Raw genomic sequence first — 17884 nt, forward strand, 5'->3', positions numbered from 1 at the left:
TTTATTCTGCTCATCAGATTTTTTATTCGTTTGATTTTTAAATTCAATTGTTGATAGATATGTATTTGTTGCCACTTTGTTGTTCATATTTTTTATCTTTACCTTTTTCTTTTTCCTCTTAAAGAATACCCTTCAGCATTTCATATAATACTGGTTTGGTAGTGATGAATTCCTTTAGTTTTGGCTTGTCTCTGAAGCTCTATATCTGACCTTCAATTCTAAATGATAGCTTTGCTGGGTAGACTAATCTTGGTTGTAGGTTCTTGCTTTGAATATTTCTTGTCACCCCCTTCTGGCCTGCATAGTTTCTGTTGAGAAATCAGCTGACAGTCATATGGACATGCCCTTGTAGGTAACTAACTGCTTTTCTCTTGCTGCTTTTAAGAGTCTCTCTTTGTCTCTTTGTCTTTTGCCCTTGGCATTTTAATTATGATATGTCTTGGTGTGGTTGGTCCTTTCTGAGTTCCTCCTGTTTGGGGTTCTCTGTGCTTCCTGGATTTGTAGTCTATTTTTTTCACCAGGTAGGGGAAGTTTTCTGTCATTATTTCTTCAAATAGGTTTTCAATATCTTGCTTTCTCTCTTCTGGCACCCCCATAATTCGCATGTTGGTACACTTGAATTTGTCCCAGAGATTCCTTACACTATCTTCATATTTTTGGATTATTTTTTCTTTTTGCTCTTCTGGTTGGGTCTTTTTTGCTTCCTCATATTTTAAATCGTTGATTTGATTCTCAGGATCCTCTAGTATACTATTGAATCCCTGTATATTTCAGTCAGTGCATGCTTAATTTCTGACTGGTCCTTTTCCTTTTTTTTTTTTTTTTTTTTGGCATTCTCACTAAGATCCTTGAAAGTCTCACTAAGTCCCTTGGAGATTTCTAGAAGATTCTTGAGTAACCTTATAACTGTGGTTTTGAACTCTATACCCAGTAGTTTGCCTCCTTTCATTTCATTCGTGACCTTTTTCTTTGTCTCCACATTTTGGCTGCTTCCCTGTGTTTGTTTCTGTGTATTAGGTAGAGCTGCTAAGTCTCCTTGAGTTGATAGAGTGGCCTTTTGTAGTAGGTGTTCCATAGGGCCCAGTGGCTCAGCTTTCCCAATCACCTGAGGTGGACATTCTAGGTGCACCCCTTTGTGGGCTGTGTGCACAGTCTTGTTGTATTTAAGCCTTCCTTGATTGCTGTTAGTGTCACTGAGAGGAATTGACCTCCAGGCCAATTGGCTGTAGGGACCAGCTGGGAATACAGCTGTAGGGACCAGTGGGAGAGCTGCTGTGCAGGAAATACTCTTATGGAGCAAGACTTGCTTCAGTGGGGCTTTGGTGCTCACTGAGTCTGCCCCTTGAGGTTGTTGCTTATGGATGTGAAGAGTTGTAATCTGATGTGGTCTGACACTGACCACTGGATACACTGGCTCTTGGGTCACCAGGGAGGTCAAAGTCAGCCACTGCCTGGGGCCACCCAGCAGGAGCTACAGAGAGATCTGCAGATTCCTCCTCTTTGTATCAGGTTTGGAAGTGCCCAGATGAGGCGCAGCTCTGAAGCAAGGCAGGCTGGTGCTGGTGCTGGGTCTTGGGCTTTTTATTGATAGGTTTGGGGCTTCCTGACCCAGCTGCAGCTTGTTTGACAGGTTGTTAGCCTGAGATGCAAAAAACTAAAAGCTTCAATTTTCAATGTATAACTTTGGTACACTAATAGCATTATTACATATCAAGCAGATTATTTCATTTTTTACTTCATAACAAAAATACTCCAATTCCCACTTTTCTTGTAAATTTCGATGTTTGTCAACAATGTTTCGTTTATTTTTACTACCACTTGATTTTGATAGAGACATGCTGAGTACAAAGGGCTAAAATAAATGAGTAATCGTTAACATAAAGTAATAGAACATTTTAATAAAAATTAATATTTTTTCTTGAACATCAACTTACCAGACACTGAATTACTGCACAAATTCATAAGCCATCTTGTTCTTCGAAAGCAAAATATTTTCTATTGCTTACACCAAGCAAGTCAGTCCAAGACTAATGACATGGCAATCGGCTGCTAAAATATTCGCTGCTAGTATTAGTGGAGAGAAATGGTGTACCTGCAAGTAAGGCACATAAGGGAAATGAATGCAACACGATTTTAGTAATTAGTCACTAGTCAACGTTGTAGTTTCTTATTAATAATTATGTACAACAGGATATTGTAAAAATTAAGTTACGAAATTTTTATTAAAACGTTTCTTACATACTGTTATATTGGCAGGGCTGCAAAAATATTCATTGTGGGCCACAAGTTTGACATACTTGCTTGTCTATTAGGTAGAATAGATTTGTGGGGAACAAAGGAAGATACGGAGATATAATAAACTACTGTTGTATTGTAGTTAAGCCACAGATCCTGATTACAAGGATCCCGGGTACTGGCAGTGGAAACAGAAGAAAATAGGTAGAACGTAGATAAATTTTGCAGTTGTAATTAACTGCATGGGAATATTAGACAAAAGGACTATCATGGGCCAAAAATGCTTCTAGTATAATATTCTGGGTGAAAGATGGTGCCACTCACTGGAGCAGGGAATACTAAACGAGGACCAAATTTGGGAGCAAAATTGAATGTTGCTTGAACTTATATTAAAATGTAATCCTGTATTCAGCTTTAGATTTAAAATCACCAGGGTAGCATGTTTTTCTCTAGGTTTTTCAACTAATATTTTAAAATGTATGGTCAAATAGTATTCAGTTTTATGATACTTTATTATGTAGTGGGAGGCTGATGTATAGAATTTTAGGCAACTTAAGCAGGGAGTATCATCTCCTCTATTTGAATTTGAGAGGGATCTAAATAACTTTTATTTGGGGGCCCACCCGGTGTGGCTTAGTGGTTGAGCATCGACCCATGAACCAGGAGGTCACAGTTCCATTTCCAGTAAGGTCACATGTCTAGATTGTGGGCTCAGTCCCCAGTAGGGGCCCACCCGGTGTGGCTTAGTGGTTGAGCATCGACCCATGAACCAGGAGGTCACAGTTCCATTTCCAGTAAGGTCACATGCCTAGATTGTGGGCTCAGTCCCCAGTAGGCAGCCCATCGATGATTCTCTCATCATTGATGTTTCTGTCTCTCTCTCCCTCTCCCTTCCTCTCTTTGAAATCAATAAAAAAAAAAATTTTAAGTCAATCAATCAGTAAATAAGTGGGGAACAAAGGAAGATACATTTATTTGGGAGGAAAACAGTAACCGCTTGGCTTAGTTTTATAGATCTATAAAATTTGGGGAACACAATTAAATGATCTGTAAAGCTACTTCAAGCTTTAAGTTTCTATGAGGTTTTGTTTTGCTTTGTTTTTGTTTTGTTTTGTTTTGTTTTGTTCCCACATGCACATGAAACTTATACTGAACACAGGAATACTCTCTTGAGCCACGTTCTTGGTGAGTGAGCAAGGAGGTCCTTTAGGGAGAGGTGCCATTAATTTGCTACAGCCTAAGTGCACTAAATAAGCCCCTAGTGATCTAAACAGGAGCACATGCAGATACTTACTAGAGTCTATTTATTTTACCTGATGGAGGCTTTTGGCTCATTTTTATTTTTATGGGCAAAATTCCCAAAAGTCTTAAAAATATATAATAGCAATTTACAGAATGATTTGAAAAGTCCTCTACTTCAGGGTTAAAGTTGGTAATGTAGTTCATACTTTTCTGCTATAGCTCCATTTATATACTAGCTTAGAATTCCCATAGGAGTTATTACTGGCACTTCATGTTCTCTAGAGTATTGTTTCTGTGGTGTTCAGCATGATCACACAATCACGCATCTATGTAAAGATGTCTATTTTCTTGCTATCAGCTTTATTGAGTAATAAGGAAGTAAATACTAATATGCTCTTGTTATCAACATATATTTACAGAACAGAGTCCAATATAGTGATAGTGGAGTCAAAATCTATTGCAAGAATGACAACATGTCGATAGTTGTTGAAGTTGGGTGATGGCTATATTAAAGTTCATTACACTGTTCCCTCTACATTTGTGTAGGCATGAAATTTTCCATAATAAAAATTTAAACTAAAATAAGTCATCTTTTATTTTTTTAAAACATTACATTTTTAGAAAGCATGTAAATATTTTAGCATCAAGCTTGTGACAGTACTCAATGTACAATTATTAAGACAAATACTTAGTAGTATAAGTTCAACATTTATTATTTCAGTGTTAAATTTTACATATAAGTCTTCATATTTTGTTTCAGGGACAGAATGATGCTGTTGAAATTGGAACAAGAAATTTTAGATTTCATTGGTAATAATGAGTAAGTCCTGACATTTAACAAGAAAAAAAATCGTCATCACATTTCTCCTTGATTTACTAAATTCGTGTGTGTTTTTTTCTACTTCTAGGTCTCCACGTAAGAAATTCCCCCCCATGACATCTTACCATAGGATGCTGTTACACAGAGTAGCCGCTTACTTTGGGTTAGACCACAATGTTGATCAGAGTGGGAAGTCTGTCATAGTAAACAAAACTAGCAATACAAGAATGTAAGTATTAAGAAATGTCGGTACACATTATATGTGTGTGTGACAGTACTTTCTCTTTTTACAGCACCTTTTTACCTGAGGTTTTCCTTATGTTTTAGCAACCTAATTAAGCTCCATAATAACCCTACACGATTGGATCAAAAAATACTTTTAGATCACTGGATTTAAAATGCACCAGTCTGGGTGACTCTTTCCCCCTCCCCATGTGGGAGTGTGCTGTGCTACTCTTTCCCCCTCCCCACATGGGAATCTGTGCTTGTTCTTCCATAAATTCCACCTTTGCTATACAAAAATAAAATAAAATGCACTTCAGTCTGAACTGAAATGAGGTAGATGAATGAGGACTGGTTTTAAAAAGCAACAGCAAAAAACCCCTCAAAGGTCATAATATCAGTGATGTTTGATAACCATTCTCTTATGGATTTTTAAATTAATGTAATTTAGATAGCTATGTCCAACCTCAGGCAAATTGGGGGATGAGGGGAAGCAAATTTGGACACTATCACCTTTAATCTTCTGTCACTTTACCATCCTTTCCACTTCTGGTTTTGCTCCTTTTCTGCTATATATCTCATTGGTTAATAATGTTGAGTCCACCTTCTGGGCTATATATAATTTCCTGAGAAAAATTTGTAAGGAGTTAAGAAAAGCCATTTCCTTTATAAAGTGATAGCTGTATACTATTGGTGAAATAGATCATCAGTGCTGACATTTGGCAGCAAAAGGCCCAATGCAGAGGCACCAAAAACTATAACATCTACAAATCACCTCTTCTGCCTATTTGTAAAGTTGATCCTAAAACAACTAATTGAGTTCAGCTAAAATTCATACTTTGGTGGTGATCTGCCCATCAATAGAATTTTCTATATCAGTTTATGTGACAACAGTGAGTCTGTGGTATTGAGCAGCAGTCAACTACAGATGCCATAAATCCGTGGTCGGCAAACTGCGGCTCGCGAGCCACATGCGGCTCTTTGGCCCCTTGAGTGTGGCTCTTCCACAAAATACCACGGCCTGGGCGAGTCTATTTTGAAGAAGTGGTGTTAGAAGAAGTTTAAGTTTAAACAATTTGGCTCTCAAAAGAAATTTCAATCGTTGTACTGTTGATATTTGGCTCTGTTGACTAATGAGTTTGCCAACCACTACCATAAATAATGCAACATTCATTATTTTCCTGCCTTTGTTGAAGCTAGACTTCTCCGGGTCTGATCTATGAACCTTTTGGTTTGCATGGTTATATTTAATTCACTTATGTCCTACTAGAGGCCCAGTGCACAGGCAGGGCCCCTAGGCCTGGCCATTGATCAGGGCCAATCAGGTTCCCTTCCTCCCCACCTACTCCTTCCCTCGCCACCCGTGCACAGCCACCATGAGGTCCTGCCTCCTCCTTTCCTCACTCCCTCAGCGCCCCACCGCCGCAGCTGCCACTGGTCGCCCACCATGTTCCATGCCACCCCATGGTGGTCAGTGCACGTCATAGTGACCCATCGAACTCCTGGTCGAACCCCCGAGGGGACAGTTTGCATATTAGCCTTTTATTATATAGGATACCCTTGTAGCTGCCATTTTGTTTGTTGGAACTATGTTGGTTTTCTTCTGTTTTAAATAGAATGTTGTCAACATAATACATATATTGATGGAACTTAGTATTTTTACATGATTGTTCCTACAACTAAGATTAAATTAATGAAGATAAAGGTCTTTGAAACAGTTCTATCTTTCTTGGGGATTCAATTTTACCTGCAAGTGTGAATCTGATTTAATTTTCCTCTGCCCATCCCTTAGTCTTTTTTAAATATCCCCATCAATTAGTCTTTTCCCAATTAGTTACATCATGGCTAATGTAAGATAGTAACTATAGCTTGAGTTGGACTGCAGGTGAATAGAACTCTAATTAATCTAACCAATACCTTTCAACATTACTCAGAACTGCTGGATACCCAATCACATGCACATTAGCAGGCATTTCAACTAACATTTCGACTGGTGACTCTCTAAGGTTTTCAATACAGTGTAACTTCAGTTATTTGAATGCTATGAATGATGTCAGAAAGCTTTAGGGTTTTCTTCATCAAGGTTTTCAGAAGTTTAGCTAAACACAGATGTTTGTGATGTACTAAAAAAAGAATAGATCAGTAGCATAATTATAACTAGACATTTGAATCACTGAAGTTACACTGTATTCTTGTATCTTCTGCAATATGAAGGTTATAAATCAGAAAACCTTAGAGATCTACTCCACATTGAATAAAAACAAACTTACCTTTTCCTCATAGGCAGATTACCCGCTCCAGCCTTGAACCAGTGGTGTTGTGGATGTCAACAACCCGGTGTCCACTGGGGTGTCTCAATGGAGCGGGAAGTTGGCGATTGCAGGGCAATAAATTCAGGCATCTATATAAAAAAAAAGAGGTAAGACAGTCTTAAGGTTAGCTGAAATGCCTGCTAATGCTATTTGGTGTGGGGATCCAGCTGCTCTTAGAAAAGTTGCCAGGCCGTTGGTTAAATCTTAATAGTTCACTTTGGAATGACACTCTCTTACCCAAGTATAAACTCCTTGAATAAGAAAATGTGACTTTAATTAGCTACAAAAATAATTTATATAAGTAAACAGGGCAATCATGTGACAGAAATAACAACATACTGCCATTGTCAGAACTACATAGACAATCATTCAAACTCCTAAAAAAAGCAGTCTTTTTCTCATCAGTTTGGTCATGAAACTATTTTTACCCTGTATTTTTCTCTTTAGTTCTGAATATAATTTTATGTGGAGATCTGCTCTCTGTTTCACTTACTTAGTATATTTTTAAAAATTTGTTTTATTGATTTCAGAGGGAGAGAGAGAGAAACATCAACGATGAGAGAGAATCATGGATCAGCTGCCTCCTGCATGCCCCCTACTGGAGATTGAGCCATCAACCTCGGCATGTGCCCTGACTGGGACCTCCTGGTTCATAGGTCAACGCTCAGCCACTGAGCCACACTGGTCAGGCAACCACAAATACTTTATTACTTTCAATTATATAACACCAAACCCAGTACTATAGGGGTGTAACATGATACTGTATACTTTTATTTTGTCCTAGAACTTTTTCTTACATTTAGAGGAGGCAATGCAAAGAGGACATACAGTCTTGGGGTCTTACATAGCAGGCTCCAACTAGGGCTCAGTCATGGTCTTGCCTTTTGAACTTGGATGGTTACTTAAGTCATTTGAACCTGATTTCTGAGTAATATTTATAATAACTTCTAGTGGGTTTTTACTGTTTTAAGTGTTGTTTATTCATGTTCAGAATAACTCTGTGAAGTAGGTAGACTATAATTCCCATTTACAAATGAGGAAACTAAGGAATATAAAAGTTAAGTAACTTGTGTAAGTCCCAAAGCAACTAAATTGGTAAAGCTAAATATTTGAACCCAAGCAGTCTTATTCCAGAGCCTTCAATGTATTTCATATGGCCTTTCACAAATAACATGGGATAGTTAATATTTTCTTGAAAGATTATTATGAGGAGTTAATGAAATAACATAATTATCTATTAGTAGCACCAGTCAGTGGTAACTTTTATTACTTCTTTTGCTTTTCATTAAATGTTATATTCACCCTTTCTGTAAATATTGTATATTATCTTTTTTTGTATCCTTGTTTTTGTTTTTTTAGACCTGATCAGAAATTTAATGAACATATTAAAGATGATAAAGGTGAAGACTTTCAGAAACGATATATCCTCAAGAGAGATAACTCTAGCTTTGACAAAGATGATAACCAGGTAATTTAGCACAATTAGAGCATTTTTTATATGTGCAGGACTTATACCAGCAGATTATTTTCCCAAGAATTATTTGTTCTCTTTTCTTTAGATAAGAATACGTTTGAAAGATGACAGAAGAAGCAAATCTATAGAAGAAAGAGAAGAAGAGTACCAGAGAGCTAGAGACCGTATATTTTCCCAAGATGTATGTATTGTTCTATTTACCTCTTCATGTTAGAATATATACTAATTGTATTATAGGGGCTCACTTAACCCTTTGCACTCGCTTGCTTTTTTCTAGATTCCTTTATTCTACTTGGGATTTAATTTTTTAAATACCCCAGATTTTACAAAGCGCGGCAGTAAAATAAAAAACTGGAGTTTCTTTTCATACAAACTTATTTATTTGGATTTTTTTATATTTCAAATTATTGATACATTCAAAGAGTATAAAAAGAGCTGCTACCGATGCTAACCGTGTCGAGTCACACTCAACATCCGAGTGCAAAAGGTTAATCTGCTGATCACATTTTTAACTACATTTGTTACATACCAAGTTACCTTTTAGAAATATTCTATTTTATTCACTTTAATAACTTAATAGTATATAAAATACTATATTGCAGCAGTTACATAAGTTTTTCAAAAGTTAATAGCAGATCAACTACAGGACTAATATTCTGAACTACATATATCTATATATATAAAAGCCTAAGCGATCATTATGACCCGTCAACCGAATGACCGGTTGACTGGTTGCTATGATGCGCACTGACCACCAGGGGGCAGGTACTCGACGCAGGAGCTGTCCCCTGGTGGTCAGTGCGCTCCCACAGTGGGAGCGCTGCTCAGCTGGCCAGGTTCACGGCTGGTAGTGCAGCTGCGGCAGCGCAAGCATCTCCCATCTCCATGGCAGTGCTACTGAGCGGCGGCATCCGCAGGCGTAGTGGGACCAGGATGAGCGGGAGCGGCGCGACACCAGTCTGGGCTCAGACTCCTCCACGGCCGCCTGCCACTTCGCACACTACTACATCCCTCGGAGGATGTCAGACTGCCAGTTTCAGCCCAATCCCCACAGGCCTGTGGACATCAGGCCAAAACCTGCAGTCCGACATTTCCCTAGGGGTCCCGGATTGCAAGAGAGCGCACACCAGGCTGAGGGACCCCACTGGTGCACGGATTTGTCTATACTAATAAAAGGGTAATATGCTAATTAGACTGGATGTCTTCTGGACAAAGCCATGGTGGGGGTGGTCGAGGCAGAGGCGGTTGGGGGCAATCAGATCAGCAGGGGAGAACAGTTAGGGGTGATCAGGCTGGCAGGGGAGAGCAGTTAGGGGGTGATCAGGCCGGCAGGGGGGTAGGGGCAATTAGGGGGCAATCAGTACGGCAGGGAAGGGCAATTAGGGGGTGATCAGGATGGTAGGGGAGCAGTTAGGGGGCGATCAGACCGGCAGGGGAATGGTTAAAGGATGATCAGGCCAGCAGGGGAGTGGTTAGGGGCCATCATGCCAGCAGGCAGAGGCGGTTAGGGGCGATCAGGCAGGCAGGAGAGCAGTTAGGGGCATCAGGCAGGCAGGCAGGTGAGCGGTTAGGAGCCAGTGATCCCAAATTGCGAGAGGGATGTCCAACTGCCAGTTTAGGCCCAATAAACCAGCAGTCGGACATCCCCTGAGGGGTTCCGAATTGGAGAGGTTGCAGGCCCGGCTGAGGGGCCCCCCATGCACGAATTTCTTGGACTGGGCCTCTAGTATATGTATGTATGTGTGTGTGTGTGTGTGTGTGTGTGTGTGTGTGTGTGTGTGTGTATACATATATGCAAATAGACCAACTGGTGGAATAACTGAACAACCAGTCGCTGTGACGTGCGTTGACACCCAGAGGGCATGCACGGAACATAAAGGGCATCTGCAGCAGGCGGCAGAGCATGGAACATGGTGGGCATGGGCCGTGGTGGGATGGTGGAGAAGGTGAGTGGGGGCACCAGGCCAAGGTGGCACACCGGTCGCTGTCATCTAGGCAAGCCCCTGGTGGTTACTGAAAATTCTTTGCTCCCACTGGGGCCGGCCCTGCTCGCACCCGCTGCCAGTACCAGAGCTGCCATTCACACCCACAGCTGACACCCGGCACTGGCCACAATCGCTCAGCAGTGTCAGCAGGTGCGAGTGGTGGCTGCCGGCCCCGATTGCCCCTCAGGCCTTCTCCACCTCCCCCTGCTCTTGAGGGGCAATCGGGGCCAGCAGCTGCCTCTCAAACCACTGTGGGCGACAGCCCCATTTGCACCCACTGCCAGTGCCAGAGCCGCCACTCGCACCCACTGCCACCGTCGGTCCTGCTCACTCCCACAGCCAGCGCTGGAGCTACCGCTCCCACCTGCTGCCGGCACCTGATGATGGGCCCAGTCACTTGGTGCCGTCAGTGGGTGCGAGCAGTGGCTGCTGGCCCCGATCACCCCTGAGGGTTTCCCCCATCCCCCCCCCTGCTCCTGCAGGGCGATTGGGGCAGAGGCTCCTGCTCGCATCCACTGACGGTGACGGCCCCACTCTCACCTGCTGCTGGCGCCGGCCCCAGTTGTTCCGCACTGTCAACGGGTACGAGCGGCACCAGCGCTATCAGCTAACTTGTTCTTTTAATAAAGCTAATTGATTTTTTAAATTAATATTCATTTTCCACTTTTTAAGTGATTATATGAAAGATATCTTTTAAGTGGCTAGTTATTTTATGCAGATACTCGAGAAGAAAATCGGTTTGGTTTTACCAATATCTGTTAAGCATCTGTTTTGTGTGGTACTAGTTACTATTCAAGGATATAATGAATATGTATAGTTTGTGTTAACACTGCCAGAGATGGAAATTTCCTCTATATTCAAAAAACAAACAGTACATAACATTAACATCTAGACTAACCGTTAAGAATTTACAATATTTATTCAACAAATTTTATTGAGCACCCATAGTAGGTGCTATGCTGGGCATAGTAGAACATACCCATGGATAGTTACTACAATAATTTTTTCCCCAAAACAGCTTTTATATGGTAGATAGTATCATTACTTTTGTTTTATAGGTAAAGAAATTGAGGCTCCAGGAGACTAAGTAAAATAGCCAAAGATCATATAGCTATAAAATGACAGAATTGGGATTTCAACCAAGATCTTCTGAACTCAGAGCCTAAATGAGATATATTTCTGTCTAGTTCATAAGCGATATATGGTCTTTACCCTTGATGAGTAGCCGGACAATGGCAATGTGGTGTGTGATTTGTGTAGAGGCATAAAGGTAAAATAAGGACTCAGCAGAGAAGCACCACATACCATAGCTGAGGAATGAGAGTTAGCTTCCAAGAGAAGACCTGAAGGATTAAAATGTTCCAAGTAGAGGGTCAGTATTTGCAGAGGCCCAGTGATGAAGAACAGTTTGACAATGAGGAATTGAAATATTCAGAATACTTGGATTTTAGCTAGGTGACACAGGAAATGAGGAAAGTTTATTTTGGACAAATAAGCAGAGGGCAGATGATCCTAAAAGCTAGTTCAGGTAGGTGGGTTTTTACCTAGAGCAGAGGTCAGCAAACTTCCTATCTAATAAAAGAGTAATATGCAAATTGACCATACCTCCGCTACACCCATAAGCCATGCCCACCAGCCAATCAGGAGCGAGTATGCAAATTAACCCAACCAAGATGGCTGCGGCCACAGAGAGAGCAGGAGACTTGGGTTTCCCTGGCAATGGAGGAAGCCAAGCTTTCCGCCTGCCCTGGCCTCCCTTGGCCTCTGCTTAAGGCTACAAAGTTTAAATTATAGAAGATAAATAAATCCCAACAAAAATGGCTGCAGCCCCGGAGCGAGCAGGAGGCTTGGCTCCGCTCAAGGCTACGAAGTTTCAATTATAGAAGATATATAAATCCCAGATACCAGGGCCTCCGCTTGGGTCGCCGGGGGGCGTGGCCAGCCTGCAAACAACCACAGGCCCCTCACCCAAGCCGCCCCATCCCCCAAGGGAACCCCCACCCTGATCTGGACACCCTTCAGGGCAAACCAGCCGGCTCCCACCCATGCACCAGGCCTCTATCCTATCTGATCCTATATAATATAAAAGAATAATATGCAAATTGATTGTCACTCCAACACACAAGATGCCTGCCCCCATGTGGACACAAGATGGCCGCCACAAGATGGCCAGCAGGGGAGGGCAGTTGGGAGGAACCAGGCCTGCAAGGGAGGGCAGTTGTGGGCGATCAGGCCAGCAGGAGAGGGCAGTTGGCAGGGACCAGGCTTGCAAGGTAGGGCAGTTGGGGGCGATCAAGCCTGCAGGGGAGGGCAGTTAGGGGTGACCAGGTCGGCAGAGGAGGGAAGTTCCGGGCAACCGGGCCTGCAGGGAAGGGCAGTTGGGTGGGACCCAGGCCTGCAGGGGAGAGCGGTTGGGGGGGACCAGGCTTGCAGGGGAGGGCAGTTAGGGGTGACCAGGCCTGCAGGGGAGGGCAGTTAGGGGCAAACAGGCTGGCAGGGGAGCAGTTAGGCATCAAACAGGCTGGCAGGGGAGTGATTAGGGGTGATCAGGCTGGCAGGCAGAAGCGGTTAGGGGCAATCAGGAAGGCAGGCAGGCGAGCAGTTGGGAGCCAGCAGTCCTGGATTGTGAGAGGGATGTCCAACTGCCCATTTAGGCCTGATCCAGGTAGGGGGTTCCCAGATTGGGGGGGGGTGCAGGCTGGGCTGAGGGACACATACCCCTTGCACGAATTTCATGCACCGGGCCTCTAGTTTTCTTATAAAGGGCCAGATCATAAATATTTTAGACTTTTTTAAGCCATATAGTCTTTATTGCATCAATTCAAATCAGCCTTTTTAATGTGAAAGCAGCTATAGACAATACATAAGGAATGAGCATGGCTGTGTTTCAATAAAATTTTATTTGCAAAACAGGTCTGACCATAGTTTGATGACTTCTGGTCTGGTGGCTGAAAAACTAGTTAGAAGACTGTTGTAATAATACAAACAAAAATGATGGTTGCCTGAGCTAGATTCATAGCATGAGAAAAGCTGTGTTGAGGCATAGCTGCTCGTTCATTGCTGCAGCAACAGCCATAGCTGAGGAATGAGAGAGTTAGCTTCACCTGACAGGTAAAGTACAAATGATCAAAGTATTTGGTTAGTGAATGAGGTGGAATCTACAGACTGGTGTATACCTTGAATATCCTCCTATATAATAATCCTATATAATAAAGAGATAATATGCAAATTAACCCTCACACCATCACAAGATGGCTGCGCCCACAGCGGAGGCAGGGTTCCCGTAACAAGCGATCAGCAGGGACCTGAGGCTGCATGGTGCCAGGCTTGACGGGGGACCTTAGGCTATGCCCCTTGCCCCAGTTCCAGGCTGGGGTACCTCAGGCCGTGCCCCCTGCCCAGCAGGGCTTTATAGGGGACCTCAGGCCGCACCCCCCACCCCAGCACCGGGCCAGGGGCCTGAGGGTGCACCCTGGCCCCAGCAAGGCTTGACAGGTCACCTGAGGCTGTGCCACCCCTTTCCCCCCCCTGGCAGGGCTTTATGGAGGTGGGGCCGGCCGGGTCTGGGTCTCACCCAATGGGGGTGGGGCCAGCCGGGTCTGGGTCTCACGCGATTTCGAGGCACGAGCAGGTGGGCAGGGACTTGACTCTGGGTCCCTCGGCCAGCCCCAGACTCTGACAGGAAGAAGATATTCATATACATTTTACTAATTTTCTTTCATCTCTGACACTTGTATTATAGAGGAAGGGCAAATAGCAATATTAAAATATTTTCTCTAATTCCCTTTTAATGTGCATAAATTTCGTGCACTGGGCCACTAGAATAATAATAATAATAATGGGTTCATTTATTTGGAAGAGAATATTTTAATTTCAAATTAATTTGTACTATAAAAATGAATGGCTTCAAGCATTGTGTTACCAAGCCAAAATAAAATCCAGTATCATCTATTTGTGTACGTTTATCACCATGTGGATTTGGCGGTGGGGAGGAGGTTGGGGATACTTTTTAAATATTATTATACATGACTATTGTTGTCATCATTGGTTTAGAGATGGCATTGTATTTGGCAAAAGCTCAACTTTATATATCTATTCTTTTTTCTAGTCCCTGTGTTCCCAAGAGAATTATATTATTGACAAAAGGTGAGGAAATTTTTTAACATTTGTTTTGGTAACAATCTGACTGATGGTAATAGAAATAAAAATGTCTTATTAAAATGCCAACAGAATCCAAGATGAGGATGCCAGTAGTACCCAGCAGAGACGCCAGATATTTAGGTATTGTAAGCATGCTTTCATACAGTATTGAAAAATTAAAACATTTTTTCTTTTCGTTTTTGTCTCTATTCGCTTTACAAAGTTTTATTTCTAAATTACAGAGTTAATAAAGATGCTTCAGGGAGATCAACAAATAGCCATCAAAGCAGCACTGAGAATGAGCTAAAGTACTCTGAGCCACGGCCCTGGAGCAGCACAGATTCAGACAGCTCTCTCCGCAACTTTAAACCCGCTGTAACCAAAGCCAGCAGCTTCAGTGGAATTTCTGTCCTGACAAGGGGTGATAGTTCTGGAAGCAGCAAAAGCATAAGTAGGCTTTCAAAAGCAGGTATAAATATCTGTCTAGAACTGTGCAGTCAAAACATTCATTTCCCTAATGTTGTCTGAGTTCTTTATGTTTCATACAACTTATATAACTATCCTAAAATATAAAATTCCTATCAGCAGTGCATTGAGCACTTTCAAAGAACTTAAAAGATAATGTTTATTGACATTAAGATTCATTCTCTGTTGTGACATAAACTTAATCATGTTGGTTCAATGAAATATCATCTCTTGTTTGAGTACCCAGAGGTGGTTGGAAATTCTTCATTGCTTATAGTTGGAAGGGGATGGTTTCTCACATAATACTATCTAACAGTGATTGCATTTTCAGCTAATACTATCAATTATTTATTGGATTTTTTATGATAAAGTTCTTCATTTGACACTCAAAAATGAATAAAATTACTGAGAAGTTTTTGAGAAACAAAACTAAAGAAAAATAATACGACGTAATTGTCATGAATGAGTGGAGATTTTAATAACATCCTCATTCTTTTAGCTTCTTTGCATTTAGAGCACATAACATTTAGGCTCATAACATTTTCTCTTCAGTTTCACGAACTGGCTTCAATACGAAGAAAGCTCTCAGGATCCTTGTAGATCCTTATTTTTATCCCAAAATAAGCATGAACATCAGTAGAAGTTGCTCCCTCTCTTTAGCCTATTTGGGTTAACCTAAACAATTGGTTTTGTACTGGTAGCAATTGAAGGGAGAGGTGTGTATTGGAAAGTGACAGTATTTTTTTAATCCCTGACTCTAGTGAATGCATTAAATATTAAGGCTTGCAGATTGCACTTGTCACATTTTTAACTTCCATTGTAGCTATCACTAGTAAAAATGTCTTGGTATATTTGATAGAATATTGCTAAAAATAGTTAAGTTTTATGAATATAAGAAATATGCATATGTACCAAATATGCATTTATTTGAAAAATGCCCACAAAGTCTTCATAACAGAAAAAACTACTCGTGTATAGTGAGAACATCATTCAGACACTGGCAAACTAAAACATTTTAAGAACATGTACTATTTATTTATTACCTGTGTTATTTTTAGAGATAAAAAGAAATATTATTTAACTCAATAGGAAAAAATATATTTTAAAAAATATAGTTCTGGTCAACAGTCATTTTGGCACAACTTAAAATAGAAGTTGTCCTTCAAAGAAAGTCTGTATTGTGGACTCATATTTGTTTATTTTATTTATTAAAGATTAATTCTCCATCCCAGAGTAAACTGTTTTTTTAAAACTTGATTAACGGTATACATTATCAAAATCTTTTTTTTCTTTTTTTATTTCACCTTTAGCTATTATATACTGAAAGTCAGTGACATTTTCTATCTTATCTTAGTGTAATAAAAAATGAAACCAACTGCAGGCATAAAAGCAGTGAGAAATAAATTTTAGCTAATGCTAATATAAGTAATTGGATATTTTTCATGCTATCTTTGCCCCTTGATATGATAAAAAATTGAGAGATGACTTTACATTATAGGAAAATGCTGTAATTATGAGCTGAAAATGAAAGTCTTAATGAAACTTGACAAGTGTTTCTCTAGCTAGAGAATTTATCTTTTATTTTTAATTCATACACTATTCCTAATCTTTCTGTGTTCTTATAGATAAGGGGTTTCTGATATAAGAGGCTTTGGGCATTTGGCTGTGCTAAGTTCTTTTCCCTGTGGGAAAATTATAATCTGTATATTCCTAGATGTTAATTTGAAAGGTAAAATGTATAAAACTTTGCTGTCTTGGGTAATGTGCTTTTTGTGACTCTCTATAGCTGGTGTTATTATAAACATGCTAGTTGCATGCTTTAGCCATGTCTTTAACAACTTGAGTGATCAGTTTGCCATATTAAACTTGTTTACTGCGGGGAGGGAAAGCAAAATTGTACAGTAAATCAAAAATTACCAATGCCTTTATGTGGTAACTACATGTTATGCAATGTGAATTTTATTGTTACATATTTAAAACCTGCTTTTTTGTATGAGGTTTAAAAAATCCATATTTTTCATTACTCCTCCCTAGGTTCTGAGTCTTCTGGTAGTGTAGGGTCATCTACGGGCTCTCTTTCTCACATCCAGCAGCCTCTCCCAGGTACAGCTCTCAGCCAGTCTTCTCATGGCGCACCTGTCGTCTATCCAACTGTCAGCACTCATAGTTCTCTTTCCTTTGATGGTGGCCTAAATGGGCAAGTCGCACCTCCTAGCACTAGCTTCTTTTTGCTTCCCTTGGAAGCGGCAGGCATACCACCTGGCAGTATTCTCATCAACCCACAAACAGGTTGGTATCCCAAAAAAGGTGTTTATTTCAATTGAGATATCAGGAGTTATCTGAAAATTAAAGAATACATGTTAAATCTAATGTCTGTAAATGTGTTGTTAGCTATTTATTTCTCATACGTAATTAGCACTTTTCCTAGAATAAAATTTTTCCTTTAATAAACACACTTATGCTAGAAATATGTTAAAGGACATATTTATATCAGAAAGTATTTTTCTTGTTATGACATCATCTTTTATGCCAAATAATGGCCTAACTGTAACTAAAAACAACTCATTTCCTAGAAATGAGACAACCACCTTTGAAAGAGCTTTATTTGATTAACTTTTGATAGAAGGAGTTTTATTGGATTAAAGCTTTATTCTGGGAAAATAGTATGCATTTCATGAAGAAGAAAGTTAGAATGAGGTAGAAAGAACATGCAAGTAATTGTCCTTCGGAATATGCTCATTGTTTTCTGCTGAGGAAAAGATAAAGGAGATCTTATTAGTAAAAGAAAATAGGTAGTCACTATGAATTAATATTGACAACACACATTCTTTGCAATTAGAAAATGATTTGCATATACTGAGCATTTACTGTGTATCATATACTGTATTAAGTGCTTTAAATACATTATTTATAATTCTTATGACAACCCTGTTGGTAGGTTAAATTCTCATTTACAGATAAGGAAACAACCTCTGAGAGGTACAGTTAT

The 17884-nt window shown here is 40.5% G+C and overlaps 1 protein-coding gene across 4 annotated transcripts in view; it reads left to right on the forward strand.

Moving 5' to 3' along the window:
- The window catches only part of R3HDM1 (R3H domain containing 1), a 196589-nt gene that overhangs the window by 102201 nt on the left and 76504 nt on the right, over positions 1-17884 (forward strand). For 3 of the 4 annotated variants that reach the window (XM_054722824.1, XM_054722821.1, XM_054722823.1), the window contains 8 exons: positions 4238-4297; positions 4386-4526; positions 8191-8299; positions 8391-8486; positions 14399-14436; positions 14521-14571; positions 14673-14899; positions 16930-17184. In XM_054722824.1, the coding sequence (XP_054578799.1) occupies positions 4238-4297; positions 4386-4526; positions 8191-8299; positions 8391-8486; positions 14399-14436; positions 14521-14571; positions 14673-14899; positions 16930-17184 (977 nt within the window). The remainder of the gene's footprint in view (positions 1-4237; positions 4298-4385; positions 4527-8190; positions 8300-8390; positions 8487-14398; positions 14437-14520; positions 14572-14672; positions 14900-16929; positions 17185-17884) is intronic. The other variant, XM_054722822.1, reaches the window with a different exon arrangement.

The sequence above is a fragment of the Eptesicus fuscus genome, chromosome 11 (assembly GCF_027574615.1).
Source record: "Eptesicus fuscus isolate TK198812 chromosome 11, DD_ASM_mEF_20220401, whole genome shotgun sequence".
In the NCBI taxonomy this organism is placed as follows: domain Eukaryota; kingdom Metazoa; phylum Chordata; class Mammalia; order Chiroptera; family Vespertilionidae; genus Eptesicus; species Eptesicus fuscus.